Here is a 20,493-nt window from a genome sequence, read left to right as displayed (position 1 = left end):
GGGACCCACAGCTTATTACCAGTGAATAATAGTGGCAGTGAGTCTGATTAATCTTGGAGGGGAGTATTAAAAGATACAAATGGGAACTGAAAGGTGATTCATTGACTTAGAATGATCTATAAGGAAAAGAGGATTGGATCTTTACCAATAAATTAGGCAAGATGGGGGAGAGAACACTTTAGGCAAAAGAAATGGCACATATAAAGGCTCAGAAGCATCAAAAGACATAAAATTAGAAGAAAATGGTGATAAGTATAATAAATAAAAGATATAGTATGTAAGAAGATAAAAGATGCATGACTGACAGAAATTAGGTCAAATGTTACATCTTAATTATTGTTCAATTACCATAAAATTAAGAAATCATTCACATGAAAAAGCATAATAGGGCCTTATTTACCTCCTTATTTGCTTTGCTTTTGGGCCCTGTAGCACCGTGTAGGTAAAGCTGTCATACTGCAAGTCTCTTCGTATCTGTTTTCCCTGACAGTTTAGTTCACAGTACCAACCTCATTCTGCGGAGCTCATTTAATTATACATATCACTGTTCACCTTGGAGAGCACACCCACTGAACTGACATGTATACCCCCAATTATATGACAGGCCATTATTTCAGAGCAATTGGGCTATTTTTAAACATTGATTTGAAACAGCAGTTCTGCAGTTAGCTTCTTAGAACACTGTAAAAAATAATCGGTTTAAAAGTCATTTGAAAACAACCATCCCAAAGAGCATTAAAAAATGTCTTTCTTAAGTAGACTCCTTGTGATCTTAAGTACTTATATTTGGAGAATTATGTGAAGGAAATAGTTAGAGTAAACCTCTGCTTAAAGACTTTGCTCCTTAACAGCATTTGTCCATGTTTAACATAATTACTAGATGATAGAAAACTTTAGCATTGAAACAACCCCCTAAAAGTAAAGCCTACAGAGTATCTGGAATGAGTGTTCAATAAATGTTTTGTGGATGAACACACTGACCTCAGTGTCAATTTTTAATAAATATGAGAAACCAAATGAACATTAAAAATAACCATGAAAGCCCCTACTAATTTCAGGTAGCTCTTATTCACAAGACAATAGCAAAGAATAAAAACATATGTATGCCTCAGTTCAATTTATTTAGTTTTATCTAATACATAATTTGCTCTGTAAAAGAAACACAAAATATAAAACTGTAAAAAACAATCCTGAAAATTATACAAACTATTTGAAAGTATTTTCTTAGGACAGATCTTTTAAGTCCAACTGCGATGTACCTTAAGGAATCATGATAAAATGTGAAAGGTGGAAAATGATTGTTGACAGAAGCCAGTAGCGCAGTCAGAACTCCTCGATGATAGGAAATGGTGAGGAACGACAGCTTCGCTCCTGGTGCTGTACTCGGTACTTCAGTGGTGAGATTCACTGATCTTATTATCGAACTCAACAAATCAGTTACATTATGAATGTTATACATGGATTTTAAACCACAGCTTAAACATTTCACAAACCTTGGGAACATTGTATTTTTCAGATTTGATCATTGATGGCCTCAAATACCACATCCTTAAAAAAACACATAGCAAAAAACATGTAAAAGTTTATCATCACAAAAATGCACAAGTCGGTACATTTAGCACATTCACACAACACTCTGCCAACAGCACCAGTAACTTGCACTTTGTTTTCTTTTCTTTCTGTCAGTGGTGGGGCTTGACCTCTGGACTTGGGTGTTGTCCCTGAGCTCTTCAGCTCAAGGCTACCACCACCCGACCCCTTGAGTCACAACACCACTTAGTTCTGAAACATTTTCATCACTCTGAAAAAAAACCCTAATCATGATGTGATTGCTCCATTCACACTTGCAAACCACTAATCTGATTTGTTCCTATGGACTTGCTTACTCGGGTTATTTCATATAAGTGGAATTCTACAATATATGGCTTTTAGGGTCTAGCATTATGCACTTCATATTTTTAAACAAATTATATAAATCATGAAAAAAGAAAGATCCATCAGAAACTACATGGTGATGAATGTAGGCCATTCTCAGTACTGACTGGTATTTCAAAATGAACATGCGAACAACAGTTTAACATTTTAACGACAAAACTGAAAATCTATATAGTTCAGGCTCCCCAAATTATTAACCATTTGAGACAATTTCATGCCGCAGCTGTTTTCACAGAACAGTTCTAATACTGTGGAGAACAGCTGGAATATTGTGGGGCCTCAATGCTCTTCTCTCCATGTATCAGATCCCTTATTAAACTAAGTAATGGGGAGTCAGCAGTAGTGACTGAAGTCAGGTAATAATTTTAAGTTATTAACTGAATTGATATGGCTGTTGACATGGTTAACCACTGGCTAGTGCTTACTATTTTAACATCCACCACCCATTTCAGCTAAGTAACATGCTTAAATCAGAAATGCTATGTTTCAAACTTCTCAAAATTACAAATTTGTTTTTGCATTAACGAGCAGACACTTTGAAAGAAGTCACAAATCTAAAATTGGTATTTCCGATTTTGAATGAGTTTTACTGATATTTCTACAAAGCGTGTTTGTTCTCTTTCCATGTAACCACATAACTTTCCATGTAACCCACTTTTTTGTAATTAATGAGAACTCCTCTACATGTGTTGGATTGTGTTGGATTATCCAATAATCTAAATACAAAGTGCCAGTTTTAAAATGTTCTAAGATAACAAAAGGAGTTATCGCCAATAATAAATCTGAATACGTATTGGCAAGATAGGATTATATATAATCAATTTGAAAATACAAATTTGAGGTACAGATGCAAAAGAAAAGCTCTAGTAAATACTTATCAAAATGCCTCAACATACCAAACTGTTAGGTTTCTTTAGGTATAATTTCTAAATTATCTGCAAAACAGCAGGAAATACCTTCTAAGCAAAAAATATTTTATCTACATGCTCCTTCTCTTTCTGAATTTGCAAAGTGCAAAAGTGGGCCATGTTACAACATGGAAAATTGGAAGGTATTATCTTCTGAATTTACTTTGACATTTCTAATAAAAGATGATTTCAAAAAGAAACCAACTTTCCTTGTTTCTGTTTATAAAAGATTTCACTAGAATTAACTCAAACTTTTTCTAGAAATCACATTTAGAAAACTAGTTAAAAAAACACACATCAGTAAATAATTATTTTATAGTACTGAAACATTACACTCAAGGCTTTAGTGGGCAAGGGCTTTGTCTATGCTATGTCTCCCAGTCTGTTGTCCCCTGTTCCAATTGTTTTTGAAATGAGTCTTTACCCTGGCTGGCTTGATTTAGTGATCTTTCTGCATGTCTCCCATGAGCTCTGTTGGTAAACTATTTTGAACAAAACAGAGTACATAAGTGATTAGTTGATACATTTTAAAGGTTTAACTAATATACTTATTTTGATTTTCTAATCTCATGAGCATGTTAAGTTCATTCAGTAGAATAGGTAACAAACTGACACATATCAGAAAAATTCTGTCAACTCTGTACACTACTACCTGGTGAATAACTGTATCCCCTCTATACTTTACCCTGACAATTTTTTTTAAAAAATGAAAAATTTGAAGTAATAGAGATTTAAAGATAAATACATTAGCAAAATGATGATTGCTATGGTTACCTCTGTGCAATAAGATTATGGGATGGGATTGTGGTATCACTGCTTCTGACTTGAAGATCATGACTCAATGCCAGCCTGGGCAGAAAGGTCCCCATAAGACTTATTTCCAACTAACCACTCAAAAACTTCAAGTGGAGGCATAGCTCAAAGTGGTAGAGTGCTTGCTAGTGTTGAGCACAAAAGAGCTCAGGGACAGTGCCTAGGCCTTGAGGTCAAGCCTCACAACCGACAACAACACAGCATCGTGCAGAATATGGGATTGTACTACTAACAAAACAAACATCCTTGCCAGTAACATCATCACTCAATGTGATGTATTACACATGAACACAGTTTTAATGTTTAATTTTTCCAAAGAAAATTGAGAAAAGAAACTCCAATTTTTCTAGAATGCAAAATACAAGATTTTCTGTGTTTTGCATTCAAACACCTCAAAGTAGTCAATTGGTACCTGTCAAACTTGTTATCAATGTAGTAATACAAATCACCAAATATTCAATGGGTGTGGAAGTTTCTTGAAAACTCCATTACCTTCAATATTCTTAAGATCACAATAGTCAATGTTACAGGAACAGCAATAACATGGACGGGATATGCAGAACAAGGCCCAAGACCAAGAAAAGATTCTATACTATTCACAAACCAGAAACTCAATCATTAATCTCTCTTACTGACAGGGTTGAGAGCACCTTTATACAAGTACTTTTGTAGAATCCAATCAAAATTGGATCCAGTATATTTCTTTATTTCTAACTTCTGCTTATTCTAAAAGTCTAATATGTTCACATGACTGAAACTACTAAGCAAAGGGAGACAGAGGTAACTAAGTTAAATGCACTAACAGGCACTATAAAGAAACTCCACTAAAATGCTAATGACAGTAAAATATCAGTCACTATTGTTTTATTACATGGCTGTAAGACTAAGATAATATATGATTTAACCACACTACTCATGAACTACTGTTATATGTATATACACACACATATATCCCATTCCAACAATATATCAGAAGACAAGATAACTTGCTACATTCCAGGCTTTCCTATAAGATTTATCTTAATGTGCAAGAAAATAGCTATTGGAACAAACTATTCCCGCCTCAAATAAGAAAGACAGAGGGAAAGTGGGAAGGAAAGCTACAGCTAGTATGCGAGTGAGAGAATATACTATGCTCTATTCTGAAGCTTGCCTTTTATCTTGCTGTTTGACAAAGATCAAGAGATCAACAGACTTCTCAATTTACAATCTACCAGGCCAACATACAAACCTTTTCATGCCTAAGAGGGTAAACACAAGGTTCTCATTACAGGTTTTAAAGGAATAACCATGCCAGAAAGTCTCTAGCCCTGCAATACCCCTAGATAGCACTACCAAGACACTGAGGAAGCAGAGAAAGCTAACTAGTAAGCTTTTCATTTTAAAAAAGAAGTAGTTCAATAGTAAAATCAAAGTAAGAAATGATCAACACCAACCAGCCACTCCAGGAACACACAGGTCAAAATTAAATTAAAAAAAAAGAATGCCTCTGGAATTTGTTAAACAAGTATTATGATTTTATTTAAATGAAAGTTTTTAAGTTAATGAGTCATATAAAGGGAAAAACATCAATTTTATTAGAACTTGAGCACATGTTGCGAAATGAATGCATTCTACCAAAATAGTATGGTGGCATAACAAACAATAAAAGGACAGTGAAAGATGTGCAAAAGAAATATGACGTGAAAAACAATGTTAAATACCTAGTGATCTGGTGTAGAAACAAGGAGTCTAAACTTAAAACTCACTGACTTAAAAATCATAGCCATAAAACAAAGATTAATGCTGTGCTGTCCTAACTGTGGACTCGTTCTTCAGCAAAACTTTAAGACAGAGCTCTATTCTAAAGTATGTGATATCTTACTTTTGGCTTTCTGACAGCAATGTATTTTTTTTCAAGTGTAAATTAATCTCACAGTTGGAAAAGAAAGCATAAGCACTGACAAATCACTATTCTAAAAGGAAAATGACAAATGAGGCAAAACAATTGATTAGGCTTTACTGCGGCATTGTTCAACTGTAGTAAAGACTGATCCAACCAAAACAAATCTTAAGCAGTTCCGAATTTTGTAATGCCCAAAGAACGTCTCTGCTCAGCCCAATTGCCATATATGGGAATCATGAGCCATGAACCATAAACCCTCAGGAACAATGTAGAAAAGAAGGATACGACTAAGTTTTGACATTCATAACCATGTAGTTTGTCATCACTTTATATTACCAAATGCCAGAATGTACTGAGGACCAATTATTTAGGTATAAATTCTCATCTTTGCAACTTATTTCTAAAATTGGTATAACATGTACATTCACTTTTTAAGGTCACTATATCAAGTTAATCATAGATAAATCATTTTGGAAAGCTTCCAAGAATAGGTCTTTGAATATTTTTTCCATTATACAAAGATACAACTCTTACTTTCTACTAGAAGTATATCCGAAATTAGCTTGCAAATGTTTCAAAGAGATTGTCATCCAAGACAGGTTTCTGCTTGACAGTTACATTATAAGGAAGCCATGAAATTTCCTGTTTAAAGTGTCTTAAAATAATGTTATATTTTTATAAACAACAAATCATCAAATGATTATGAAAACAATAGTTGAGCCCTTTGCACTCTGAACATTTAAAATTTATTCATATATGCCCAATTCAAACCTAGCAATAGTTTCAAATTAAATTTACAGGCTCAATTTTTGGTTTTGCATTTACCTCCTTTAACAGATGGGTTAAAACAAAAAGAAGTTTATGTAACATACTGCCAAGAGGTCTCTGGATGTGATATCTAATAAAAAATAAAGCAACGTAAAAATAAATCACTTTCTGTGTAAGAGTTGTAAAAGCTTAAGATGAAAACACTTTTGTGGATTATTTTAAATAGGATCATTTAAGTATTAGTCATGACTTCAAGCATTATGTCAGTTTATACCAGAGATCACCTATGTATGCATCACTGATTGTAAAAGGAGAATTCTGGAAAATTGAAGCTTTGTAACGATCTTATGCTTAAAAAGCAACTGAAAGTTATTCTTCGGCCACAACAAGCTGAATCAAAACTTTGCTTTTTTATTACCTGAAAAATATGTGAAATAAGTTGTTTGGTCAGGATCTTGTTAGTTTAGAAGCAACAAGTTTAATTATGCACACCATTAAAAAAAAACTAATTCTGAAATTTATGTAAAGACTAGATCACCCTGTCCAGCAAGTTCCAAAAATTTCACACATTTCAAACATTAAGGCAAATTTTTTCAAACTAAACAGTACTTTATAAAAATATATGTCACCTCAAAACACTTATATACACAGTGACAATAAATTTTGCTAGTTGTAATCTTTAATGCATGAATAAAAGTGTCGTACATTACACAGAAATTAGGTGCCTTTATGTATAATGTGCACGAGAAGGTACAGTTTTTACAATACAGGTTTTAAAACTGAGCGCAGTGAACGTCCTTCTTTAGTGAGTTCTCGAGTCACACACATACATGGCAGAGGGATTGCTTCCTCCCGTTTCTCTACCACGTTGTAACTGCATTTTTTCAAGTGGTCAGCCATGCTTAGGATGTCAGCAAATTTCCATTCATCAACAGAACAAAATGCAGTACTGAATCGCCATACCTAGAAGAAAAATCTATTTCAGAATTAAACAGGTCAATTTACAGAAAACCAAAATTAATTAATTACATATATATATTTCTACTGTTAAGGGAAATACCTAGTATAAAGTTTCAAGTAGTTAGCTACTTGAATATTTGGATATAAGTGTTGATCAAATGTTTATGACAAGCCCAGCCAGTGGGTCACACCTGAAATCCTAGCCTAGGGCAGGAAAGTCTGAGAGACTCTTATCTCTAATTAACAGAGAACCAGAAGTAGTACCATAGCTTCAGCCTTGAGCTGAAGAGCTCAGGGGCAGAGGCTAGGCCCAGAGTTCAAGACCTCCGCACGCCTCCCTACCAAAAAATGTTTATGACACTTTTATAGGATAGTGATGACAATAAATCTAATACATAAAAAATAAAAGCCAACATTAAAACTCATACCCAATCTGGCTTATTTAGCACAAAACAAATGTATGTATACATGAATGTAGAGCTACTTTCTAAAACAGTATACACTGCATACTATTATTTTTATGTGAAAGTAATCATATTCATAACTTGGAGATACTGACAAGTATTCTTTTTTCTCCCCAGATTTATTCATTGTTGTCATTCCATACAAAGTATTCTAAAAGATGTTTAGCTTATCTAAACACAATTCACAAGTACTAAAACTACTAAATATAAATATATATATATACACACATATATATGTGTGTGTGTGTGTGTGTGTGTGTATATATATTTATTTATTTATTTATTTATTTATTGCCAGTCCTGGGCTTAAAAGTTCAGGGCCTGAGCTTTGTCCTTGGACTTTCTCAAGACTAGAGCTCTACCACTTGAGCCTCAGCACCACTTCTGACTTTTTTTTTCTATGTAATTATGTGGTACCAAGGAACTGAACCTGGGTCTTCATGCATGCTAGGCAAGCATTCTACCACTAGGCCAAACTTCCAGCCCCTAAAAATATTTTTTAATCCACAAAGTTGCTTCAATTTATTAAAGATGTTCCTAAAAGTTTAGATTCAAAGAGTAAAATTATGCAACAAATGGATCTTACTGTAGTCTATACAATGAAATGTGGTTTTAGGCAAAAGACTCATCTATCATCCCTGTTCATGTCTACTGAAAAAATATGAGCTACTTCCCCCTTTGATGAGTCAGCAACCCTTTGCTGAGTTCAGCAATGGCTATTGCCCCATATCATCTTTATATATGGAAACTTAATAAACGTAAGTAACAAGCATGAATGCAGACTAAGAAAACCCTGTGTAAGAGCCTTGAGTGTGGCCTAGTGGTAACAGTGCTTGCCTAGATGCATGAAGCTTTGGGTTCCCTTCCTGATACCACATACAAAGAAAAAGCCAGAAGTAGCACTGTGGCTCAAGTGGCAGAGGGCTAGTCTTGAGAAAGTTCAAGGACAGTGTTCAGGCCCTGAGTTCAAGCCCTAGAATTGGCAATAAACAAACACAAAAGCTAACCCTAGGTAACAGGAGAAGCCAGGGAACCCTGAATACGATCATCCCTTGGTGTCCAGGGAGGACTGTATGTATGTTATAGCTGTTGAAATGTGAGTGCCACGGAAAGCACATTCAGAAGCTGAGAAAGAAGAAGGAAAACATGAACAAGTCAATGTGGCAGGGAGTCAAAGTGAAAGGAAAAAAAGCAGAAGATTAAGTACGGATGAGATTATGAAAAGTTGCACATGCTTTTGCTAAAGTGACAGCCTCTTTTCCAAAAGGGCAATGGACAAATACTAACAAAGTTCTAAACATTACACTAATATTGCAAGAAGTATATTTAAGAAAACGTATGCATAATGATAATTTTTGTACAGAGTTGGAGAGAAGCCCACTGGAACTAGAGCCTGAACAGGGAACTGTGGTAGTACTCCAGAAGAGAAAGATGAGAGCCAGAACTAGGGAAAGTGTACAGAGACAAACAGGCAAATCTGGCAGGTATGCAAACAGAGAGAATAAAAGGATTTAATTACCTAGATATAGAAAGAAAACAGGTAAAAAGCAATCAGTTCTAACTCACAGACCATTGGTGTGGACAGCTTACTAGACAAAAACATCCTTTCCTGAGATAAAGTGGGTAGAGGAATAAATTGGACATTCTGAGATTGAGAAAACTGGGATAATCAACTAGGGATATCCAGTAGATGCTTGTCTATTTTGTTGACAAAATGACCAGAGTATAAGGTCTAGTAATTTGTGTAACTGATAGCAATTTAAACTTAAAGGCTAGATGAGATTATTATAAATGCCCAGAAAAATATTTCATTCCAAGCTAATACTAGTGAATAAGAACTGAGGTCATAGTGTTTCATCCCCAAAAGGGAAAAACCAACCATCTTTTAAAACAAAACTTCTACCACCAGATGCCCTTTTGGGAGGAAAAAAAAAGCATAAAATAACACGTGTTCATTCACTGATCAAGGCCTCAAAGAGAAGAAAAATAGTAGTACTGTCCCTAAGCTGGTTTTGCTCAGTGCTAGTGCTCTACCACTTGAGCCACAGCTCTACTTCTGCCATTTTAGAGGTTAATTGGAGATAAGAGTCTCATGGACTTTCTTGCCTAAAGTGGCTTTGAACTATGATCCTCAGATCTCAGTGAGCCACTGGGCTTGGCTGCAATTCTTTTTACTTTTTATTGAAGAGGGCTTCAAACAGAAGCTAAGCAAACATATCTCAAGAAGGAACTGATAGAGCCAGCTCTGCCTAGATTTGTAGTAGGCATCACTCCTTTGAACTGTAGCAAGCCTAGCTATCCACAATATAATTTGACATACACAACTGCTAACAGAGGTAATTGCAATCAAGAAAAAGTCTCCTGGTGGTCTCTATTGCCATACAATGAAACTGTTTCAGACATTAGAAGACTGCAACACAGATGTAAAGGAAGCTGTTAACAGAGTGAAGTGCAGCACTGCTCCTCTGAAGACAAGTGTCCCTTCCCAGGTCAGAGTCTAGAGCTGAGAAATTTGCAATCTGTGATTATGGCAAACAATCCTACTCTAGTTCTTTGTTTCATTTTAAAAATGCCCCATGCTGTTGACTTTATAGGATAACCAATTTCTCAGCAAGGTATTCACTATGTTAATTCAGTAGTACTACTGCATACTCCTTAAATTCGTAGATCTGGTGAGGATTGAACTAACCTTTTCCTTTATCTGCCATGATGAATTTCCTTCTGGATACTTCTTTTTCCCCCACTGTAGTATAACCATTCCTCGAGACTGAAGCAGACTGCCACACACATCCCTCATTAGCCTGGATACACACGACAGCTGGCATAAACTGAAGCCATCAAGAAAGCCTGCAATATGTTGCAGGACCTCAAAAGGAAGACTACTTAGATGGTCACTATGTAATCCCAATACACAGTTTCTAGAAGGCTCTGCTAATACCGTAGATATAGATGGCTGAACTCCAAATGACCTCAAATGGCGGTCATGTATGATCTTTGCTCCTAGTGTTGATGGACAAAATCTACGCTGGGAATAGGTACAACCATAGTAAGCTAAAGGACACCTCTGTTCCATCCATCCATTGAGTCCAGCATGAATGTCACCATGCACATTCTTAAAATGTGAAGAAAACTCCTTTCTTCTAAATAACTGTCCACACACAAAGGTAAACATTGAACGCTGCTTAGGCTGGTATCTAGCAACACATTCTAACACCAAATCCAGCCCAAGTGTCTGAAAAGGGCTTGGATTTGACAGTTGTGGATTGGCGTGATCACAAGCTGAAGCTGAAGCTATTTCCCCAACCATTGTATTTGTAGCTAATATTGCAGATGGAAGTGAAAAAGTCTGTGTCCCAAAGTCAATGTGGTATACATCAACCATGCGACTATCTGATATTCCTCTTCCTCCTGGCGAATCTCCTAGACAAAAGAGTAATGCTGCTGTAATCAGATCGATTCCTTGGAGGCCCATGGGATCTTCTCCAACTTCCAAGTCAGATGTATCTACAGCCTTATCTTCCTTTGCTTTAGACCAACATGAATTAGAGAGAAATTTGAATGAAGGAGTATGATTTAAAGATAAAACATCCATATTTCTCAAGTCCCCCAGGTCTACTTTTTTCCAATACAATTCTCCTTCATCTTCACCATCTGGCATGAGGATATGCTGAACTGTGCCATTAGGCAAAGCACTGGATGGAAGTATTTCCCTAAGTTGTGCTCCTACTGAAAGTGAATCGGAAGGCTCTGAAGTACCATCTGATGCTATGCATTCTCCATTTGTTAAGTTACTTTGAACTGAGTCACCACGAAAATTCTGATCATCGTCTTTGACCTGTGTGCATATGTTTTCCAAAGAAAACCCGTTACAAAGAGTAGAAGTGCCATAAGAACTTGAGTTCAGGTCACATAATAGATCACTTGAACCATTTTGTTCTGACGGGGCATTCTGACTTGTGCCATTATAGTCAATTCCACCTACTGCCCCTATCTCATCGTCTCGAAGACCATCCTGGTCTTTTAAGTTTCTATCTTGTGGGCTTTCTCTGGCATTTTGTCCTTCATCCACTTCATTTGTAGTGGCATGGGGACTTGTATTTAACATGCCAAGGTCTCTTGTGGCAGTGTTTAGGATATCTAATGCAGCAGCCAAACTTCGGGTCGTCTCTACAGTAGCTTGATAAAGTGCACCATAAGATTCTTCATCAACAGACACCAAACCATTAGCATGTGGAATTTCTTGGACACTTGATTTAACAGAGATTTGCTCTCTAGGTTCAGATACTTTATCAGTTGCTTTTGACATCATGGTGGCTACTTTGAGTGATTCTAAGAGCATCCTTTGATCTTGAAGGGCCAAGGCCATATCTAGTTGTGCCACTTCATCAACATCTCTGCTTAGATTTTCATAGGATTTCCGGTCTGCATAACTAACTGGCCATCGGTTCCACTCCATAGTACAGCACACTACACTTGCAGGACACATTTCTAGATGTTCAGCAACTTTATTACGGGCCAGAGTAAATGGACATCCAAAGTCACTATTTAAGCAAGGCACTCGCTCAAAAGGACATAAAAGTCGATGCTCATCAGCTTTACAAGAGTGGAAAACTGCTCCACAAACCAATGGACAACCAATCAAGTCACAGGAAATCCCAGGCTCAGGTCTGGTCATACAGCGCCTACTGACACAATTCACACAGTGTGAATGCTGCAGTTCCTCCTCCATACTGGCCAATCCAGCTCTAGTTTTTGAAATAGAAAAAATAAAAGAAACCAAGTTAGTTAAGAAGTAGTCCATTTTTGAAAAATTTTAATAATATAAACCAAATGAATGCCTTTATTCTTGAGAACTAATAAAAAAGAAAGAAGATAACTATTCTAAAAAAAGGTAACAATTCTAAGTTAAATGCAAAAAAGAGCAAACAACTTTCAAAGGCAGAAGCTGAGTAATGAGCTCTCAAGGATTTAAATAAAAGAGCTTTTTCCATAGCATCCTTTCTCTGAATGTTTCAAAAAACAGTAAAACTCATAACATATCTAGAATACTTACTTGTTATTCTGAAGTTGAGTCTGAAGAAACTTACTTTTATCCTTTTTAACATATATTAAGTCACTTAAATCCCAGAGTAATTTGAGGTTCCAAAATGATTAAGTACGCCAAGAGTCATCTGCCTAGCTAAGTGGCAAAAGATGAACTTAAATCTGTATCTGACCAATGTAAAAAGAGAAGCAGACATGTTTACATACTGATGTTCAAGAAAATAACACAGCTCTTCAGTAACTGGCGATTCAATTTTAAGATGTTATTTGAGGAATGGAGATTACACAACTTTGCTTGTAGTTTATTCCAACCCTTAATCACCCTGTGGTCACAAAAGTCTTTTTGCTCCTTTCTAATTATAAGAACGTATTACTTTACTATGAAGATGCATGTTTAAAACTTCTACATAATATGCATTGATAGTGCCCCACATAAACATAACATATATATATATATATATATATATATTCACCAATTCTCAAAATAGCCACAAAAAGAAGAATCAAGTTCAATTCCATTGCACAGGTCAACATATAAAGAGATAAGAACATGGAGCATTCTGAAATGTGCCTGGAGAGAGCGAGTCTTCAGCTTCTCACAATATAAAACTCTTCCAGATGTATTGTCTTTCAGATTAAGATCACAATTAGCAAATTTAAAATGTTTTAGCAAAGCAATCCACAGTTACTCACAAATCTTGTGAAATGGATTTTAAACTGAACAGCCCCAATTTCATCTGTTGAACAGCGACAGAAGGACTGGTAAAAAAACATGTTACTACACTGAGGCTTCAATCAAGATGGACTTAACTTAAAACTCAATGTTTCTTTTAACTCTGTGGAAGCACAGTTAAAGAGCATGGCAAATAATATCTATCTTAACTTACACTTTAATAAGAATTTCGGGAAAAAGTTTTATTAAAAACTTTACAATAGTTTCAACTTTCTCTACAGAAGTACCTTGCCAACACATACTCTGTGGTTGACAAACTATTTTTAAAAATAGTTTTAAGGGCCGGGAATTTGGCCTAGTGGTAGAGTGCTTGCCTAGCATGTACAAAGACCTGGGTTTGATTCCTCGGTACCACATACACAGAAAAAAGCCAAAAGTTGTGCTGAGGCTCAAGTGGTAGAGCTTTAGCCTTGAGAAAGTCCAAGGACAGTGCTCAGGCCCTGAGCTCAAGCCCAGGACTGGCAAAAAAAAAAAAAAAAAGTCTCATGGACTTTAGTGACTGGGCTGGCTTTGAACTGTGATCCTCAGGTGTCAGCCTCCTGATTAGCTAGGATTACAGGTGTAAGCCACTGCGCTCAGCTAAATATTACTTTTTCATGTATTGCAAATAAAGTTTCTTATGTCTAGTTATCAAATAGTATATTTTCCTTGGTAGTACTAAAACAACTCAAAGTGAATAATAATTTTAATATCTAGCCTAAAGGAAAACTTCAAGTTCCAGACATCACAGCCATCTTGATCTCACTATTGTAGCCCCAGTGTTCAAAATTCAGCCTTAATCAGATTTGTGCAAATAACAAGACCTGCAATAAAATAACAAAATAGATTCCAAAAAACTGAGATTTTTGATTTCAACTATATACTCCATGAAAAGATATGGAGTTATGGATATACCTTACGGCAACCAATATGAGTCAAAGTTAGAGCATTATGTTGGCTTGAATGTCAATGGTGGAGGAGAGAGGGGGAGGGGTTGGAGACTTGACTCTACCAACAAATTTATCAAGTATGGAGTTGAGTTTCTGTCTCAGACAAAAAAGAAAAAGAAAAGAGAAAGTCAGTGGTGTTCATATATTAATTAAGTACCTAGATAGTGAGCTAACAGGTGTTATATTTGGATTAGAGATAGCTATAACATCTATTTTAAAAGTACATCAATGGGAAAGGTAAATCCAATGAAGGAAACATCAATCTTTCATGGTTTAAAAAAAAAAAAACTTAAGAAATAACACTGATTAAAAAAAGAGAGGAAACATTTACTTTGATGCTGCTCCATTATTTTAATTGCTAATCAACTCTGCAGGCTAGTTAATGAGAAAAACTAAATGAAAAGGCATCAATAAAAAAAAAAAAAGACAAGGATTGGGGGCTGGGAGCGTAGCCTAGTGGTAGAGTGTTTGCCTAGGATGCATGAAGCTTTGGGTTCAATTTCTCCCTACCACATACACAGAAAAGGCCTCAAGTGGTGCTATGGCTCAAGTGGTAGAGCACAGCCTTGAGAAAGCCCAAGGACAGTGGTCAGCCCCAGGACTAGGGAGGCTGGTGTTGGGACTTGACAGGTGCTCAAGGATACAGGATGAGGAGAAGCTTTACACAGGGAGTGGCACTAGCCTATTGCTTAATATTATAACATGGCATTAGACAAAAGAGAATCCTACTTAATATAATAGCATGTTGTCCTAAAGTATGGCTGATGTGGAACTCAACAGACTTGTTTAATTGATTAACCATTGTTACAAATAAGTCTATTAGTGCAATGTTGCCAGAAGCATCTCAGCGCAAATATCACCCTTCATATAGTCAAAGATACTAGTATGTGGTAAATGCTAACGTGTTGATTACTGATTGGGTGCCTTGCGTTTTAATCATCCTAATAAAACTATGGACATTTTGTCTATTCTCACGCGCGTGCGCACATGTGCTAGTCCGGGGGTCTGAATTCAGGACCAAGGCACTGTCTCTGTTTTTTTGCTCAATGTTGGCACTCTACTACATGAGCCACAGTTTCACTTCTGGCATTTTGGTAGTTATTTAAAGACGAGAGTCTCACAGACTTTCCTGTGTAGGCTGGCTATCAACCATGACACTTATATCTCAGACTGTTGAAGATTACAGACCTGAGCCACTGCCACCCAGTTCGCCTTAGTTTTTAAAAGGGTATATGGGGCAGAGATTTGGAGGTGTAACTCAGTGGTAGAGCCCTTGTCTAGAATATGTATGGGCCTAGGTTCAATCCTCAGCACTGAAAATAAACAAACATAACAATAAAAAGTTAAAAAATTTAAAAAAGAGGGTGGGGGGTAGGGAAATGGGGACCAAGACATGAGAAAGGGTATCAATCTTTGTGAAGTAATACACCTTCTATCTGGTGAATATAACGTAACCCTTCTATTAATTACAATAAAAAATATATAAAAAAGAAAAAAAATTAAAAAGAGGGGAGTGAAGATGGCTCAACAAGGCAATATATATACTCTATCACGAGACTGCCAACTCATGCAACACATGTCCCTGTCCAAATGGGTCAGTGAGTTACAACATATAATTGTTTTTACTAAACTTCTGCTCTTGGATTTGTTTATAAGATGAATAAATTACATGAAAAAAATTCAAGTACATACCCTTCCAGATGTGATATAATAGAAAAAATACATTTTCTACTTCTAAATATGGTCATGGTGACAGCTGGTTTCAAAGTGAAAGTTGTGACTTGAAAGTTCTCCACTAAGCAAACAAATTAAGTTATCATAGCTCTACATCAGGAATGGGAGCGGTATTAGTAAATACACTAAGAACCTGTGTGAACTGATGCTCTGTTCCAGTCGTCCCACCAGAGCCCCAGAGCTGCAGACCTCAGTGCAGAGTGTAGGTGTCTTGGCCTTACTGAGTGGCCTGCCAAGGACACTCAGCGTTTGGCCTTGAGGCAGTTACTGTACTCTGAAGTCAATCTACATCTCTGAAGGATGTTTATAATTCTGTGTCCAATAAGACATGAACATGTAGTTCTCAGAAAATGCCACATTTATACATAAAACTTCATGGACAATTGTTTTTATATCTGGTTAAATTTACGAAGCTCCTTAAATGCAGCGATCTAGTGTATCTAGTGCTAACATTATTCTTTAAAAATAAAAGACATACTTCTTGTTAAAAGGAAGTTTGATGTATGCTCTTGTGTAACGCCAAAACATCAAGTTTACAAATACATCAAATTTACAAATCTAAAATACGATGCCCAGTGTTCATTAACTCCCTTTATCAAAATAGTCTTAGCAGATCCCTTCGAATATCTCAATAGTCACATGTCTTAGAGACCTGGCTTAGAGATCAAATACTAAACACATTAACCAATGCTTATTTTGGTGACTTTAAAATACCTCTCTGACTACATACATTGTTAAAAAATGTTAGCAACTATGTATGCAGTATTTTATTTTAATGGAACATTTTATTAGAATACTCTGTACTTAAAAAAAAAAAAAAAAAAAAAGCAAGTCTCCCAATCCTAGAAACCTAGGTTCAGGCTAAACATTTTGGTCAACTTGAACAAACTTCAGTTGCATTTCTAGAATCACCCATGGTGGGGGGAGGGAGGGGAAAGTTTATGTCAATTAAAACACCAAGTAAAAACAAACTGGCAATTTACAGAGTTAGCAAGACACCACGCTGTCCCCAATTAAACTTCCACAGTGAGAAACAGTGACTAAGCATAAAGAAGAGTGATTCAACGAAAACCATATACTGAAATCTAATCCTTGAGGAAAAAAAAAAAAAAAAACTCCTAAAGGTGCATTTTACGGTGTTCTTCCTTTTGCCAAGACAACTGAACTATTTAAAAAAAAAAACAAAAAACTTTCAAACAAACCAAGGTAAAAACCTGTTCATTTTCTATCTAGAAAGTTGGGGGGGCGGGAGGGGGTTGTATTAAGAGTTTTTAACCTAACCTACATTGGTATCAGGATGCCCATAAATAACTTTTATCTTGGCTGGGAGTCAAAAAAAAAAAGTTAGCTCAAGAAATTTAAAAAAAAAGAAAACAGGGTCAATTCCGTTGCCAAGCGTCTTCTAGCCAGGATTTAACTGCGGGGGGGCTCAAGAAGTGAAAGGCCGGAGCGGCTGGGGAGGGGAGCGGACGGCGCTCCCGGTCGGTCGGCCGCCACGGCGTCACGTTCGTAGGTCCCCCGCGGAGCGCAGGGCCGGCGCCCCGAGACCCCGGGCGCCCCGTCCCGCCACCCCCCGCAGGTCCGCCGGGCCCCGCGGGGCGCCGGGGAACCGGGGCTGCGGCCCAGCCGAGCCGACTCGCTTCCATGAATGGAAAAGTTACCAACTTCGCTCATCCCGCCCAGACTTTCCAGGCCGCCCCGAGTCTTCCTTTAACCCGTTGGTCCCCAGCGAATCCCGACTCGCTCTGGACGCCCGGGAGGCGCGGCTTCCCGGGATCCCGGGGTTCCCTGAAACTTTGACAACTCCTGCCCCCTTCCCCAGCGCACCCGCACCGCCCCAGACAGGGGGTCTCGGGAGGGGGGGGGGCTCGGTGCCTCGGGTCGCCATTTGCTGACCGCCGCAACCGCTGACCACGGAGGCGGCGGGAGTGGGGGGGCGGACCCCGGGGACACTGACCGCCCCGGCCCCGCGTGCCCCGGACGGCGACCCCGCCCGGTCCCGAGCCGCACAGACCCGGCTCCTCCCCGGCCCGGCCAGGGCCGCCGTCCCCGCGGCCGCCGGAGCCCCAGGTCCGCGCCCCGCTCGGCCGCAGCCTGCCCGGCGCTCCGCGGCCCGAGCGCCGGCCTCCCCGCGGGCGGGGCCTCCCGGACACTCACCGGCCGGTGCGGCCGAACCGCGGCCCTGGCCCCGGGTTGCCGTGGCCGCCGTGCCCCGCGAAGCTCCGCGCCCCAACGCTCCGGTGCGGTCCGCCTCCTCCTCCTCCTCCGCGCCCGCTCTCCACACACGGGGCCGCCGCCTTTTCTCTCCTCCGCGGCCTCTTCCAAAGGCGGCCGCCCTCTCCGCGCGCCCCGCCCCGCTCGGCCCCGCCCACCGGCGGCGCGCACGCAGAAGCAGGCCGGGTGGCGCGCACGCCGGGCTCGGCGGGGACGCGCACGCCGCCTTCTGACCTTCCTCCTCTCACTCTCCGGCGCCCATGGGGCTGGGCCGGGGGGTGGGGTGGGTGGGGACCGTGGCGCTCGGGGGTGGTGGGAGCTGGGGACGCCCCGCTGCTCCCGACGCTCGGTGTCGCGGCACTGTCAGAGCCGGTTCGATTTTAGAATCTTGCTTTCTTGGAACGAATGGTGGACCCTCGGCCGTGGGCTCCGGGACGAGGTCAGCGTCCGCCGAGCCCCGGGGGCCCCGCGGGCCGGGGGCAGCGGCGCCCGGGGCGCCCCGCGATCCCGCGGCCCTCGGGGAGTGCTGCGTGGAGGGGGGAGTCCCCCCTCATCCCGTGGACCTCCCGCTTTCCCCTCTCGAAGGTTATTCCTTAGAAAAAAAGACTTGGCAGTGAAGAATTCAGGTCAGTCTCGAGGCCAACGTCCCGTTCTTGAAGTGGGGGGGGGGGTGGGGAAGAAGAAGAAAAAATTAGGGTTTCCTTTTTTAAATAAAAAAAAAATCGAATTTGGCTGTAGATGGGCCCGCCCGGATCTTCAAGCGGGAGGAGCAGGCAGGTGACCCCGCGGGAGACTGAGTCACACAGGCTTCCTTGGCCTTTGGTTTGGTGGTTGGTTGGTTTGTTTTCAGCATTTCAGGGTCCTTCCCGGCTTTCAAGTTCTCTGATGGCACTTACTGGGACTAAGTCCCCTCGCTGACGACGTGTCACCTTGTCCCACCTCAAGCTGACTCATTCAGGCTGGACACCTCAGGGTCCTCTTCGCCCAGCGGAATACTTCTTCAGTCCAGACAATCTTCCCATACCTCTCAGCCTGAATAAATAATAAATAAGCAAACAAACCTTTTTTTTTTTTTGTCTTTCACACTCACCTCTTGTTAGTATTGCCTTAGGCAGCTTTGGACTCCTGCTGTGGCCTACTTACTGTCTTCTTCCCCTGACGTTTCCTCCCTCAGACCTACTTTTAAGAACACCACGAATCTCTGGACATCCATTTTATCTAGGTATTTCTTTGGTTTAGGCATCTGCAATGCCTATCTAGTACTCATTGGAAAAAGTCTCAACTCCTGTCCCTGGTTCCTCAAAGTGTATCTTTCAGCCTAGACTGTTTGGGTTCCTCCACCACACACGATGCACCCCCTCCTTGCTCATATAAAAGACCCGATTTGATGCCAGTCTTCAGCGCGAATCCCACAGTCTGTGCCAGAGGCTTTTGTAGCATCTTCTATCTATTATCAGCACTTGGTGTGCGAAAAGAGCAGGGCACCGTTATCTGTTTCATAAGGCTATTTCAGGTCATAGATTATCTCCCAAAACCACGGAAGTAGGTTTTCTGTTGCTTTTCCATCTCCCTCGTGTAATCTGACTGTCATGTACATTTGTAGTTGCTAAAGTATCCTTGACATATAAATTATAATTTATTCTCTTGTTTTCATTTTCCATCATGGTTCATTTGACAATCCCCCCCAAAAAAATCTGTCAGTGCCTCTATACGATAATTTAGTTCTAACCAGTAGCAACATCTTTCTTCATCTACATGGATTATTTGCTGTATCATCCATGGTTTAGCCACCAAGGGAAGAAATAGAAGCTTAGGCAATTTGAGAGGAGGGGGAAAAGCAGTACCATATTTGATGTGCCTACTCCCTTAAAGAGAGTTTTTCCTGTTTCTCAAATTGCATCCTACAGCTGATTTCACAATATAGATCCTAGTGACCAGAATCTAGACCCTCTAGAAATTTTTGAGAGGTCATACTCCTCTTAGTGAACCACAGAACTAAAAGTAACACCATGTGTAAAAAGCCTAGTTGCTACTTGATTCTGAGAGTCAGAAGTTACCAGAGAAAAACAAATTCACTTGATACTAAAAGCAAATTCAGCAACCAAAC

At 39.4% G+C, this 20,493-nt stretch overlaps 1 protein-coding gene across 1 annotated transcript; it reads right to left on the bottom strand.

The window, feature by feature from the left end:
• Positions 1 to 6,970: 6,970 nt before the first annotated feature.
• On the bottom strand, positions 6,971 to 18,681 carry Fbxo30 (F-box protein 30). The gene is made up of 3 exons (XM_090338001.1): positions 18,330 to 18,681; positions 10,423 to 12,478; positions 6,971 to 7,272 (listed from the first exon to the last, which is right to left on the bottom strand). Exons 2-3 carry the CDS (start codon positions 12,460 to 12,462, stop codon positions 7,069 to 7,071), a joined length of 2,244 nt encoding a protein of 747 aa, XP_090194127.1. The 5' UTR covers positions 12,463 to 12,478; positions 18,330 to 18,681; the 3' UTR covers positions 6,971 to 7,068.
• Between the last annotated feature and the right edge of the window lie 1,812 nt (positions 18,682 to 20,493).

Source organism: Megascapheus bottae, chromosome 8 (genome assembly GCF_031878675.1).
Source record: "Megascapheus bottae isolate mThoBot1 chromosome 8, mThoBot2.hap1, whole genome shotgun sequence".
In the NCBI taxonomy this organism is placed as follows: domain Eukaryota; kingdom Metazoa; phylum Chordata; class Mammalia; order Rodentia; family Geomyidae; genus Megascapheus; species Megascapheus bottae.
The sequence above is the reverse complement of the archived record's forward strand: the minus strand, read 5'-3'. Positions and strand labels throughout refer to the sequence as shown.

Bases quoted from the DNA above. Each gene is read 5' to 3' on its own strand.
- Fbxo30 (XM_090338001.1), bottom strand. From the start codon at position 12,462: ATGGAGGAGGAACTGCAGCATTCACACTGTGTGAATTGTGTCAGTAGG. The intron at 7,273-10,422 runs GTTAGTTCAATC...TTTTTCTTCTAG, and splicing joins CATGGCAGATAAAGGAAAAG to GTATGGCGATTCAGTACTGC.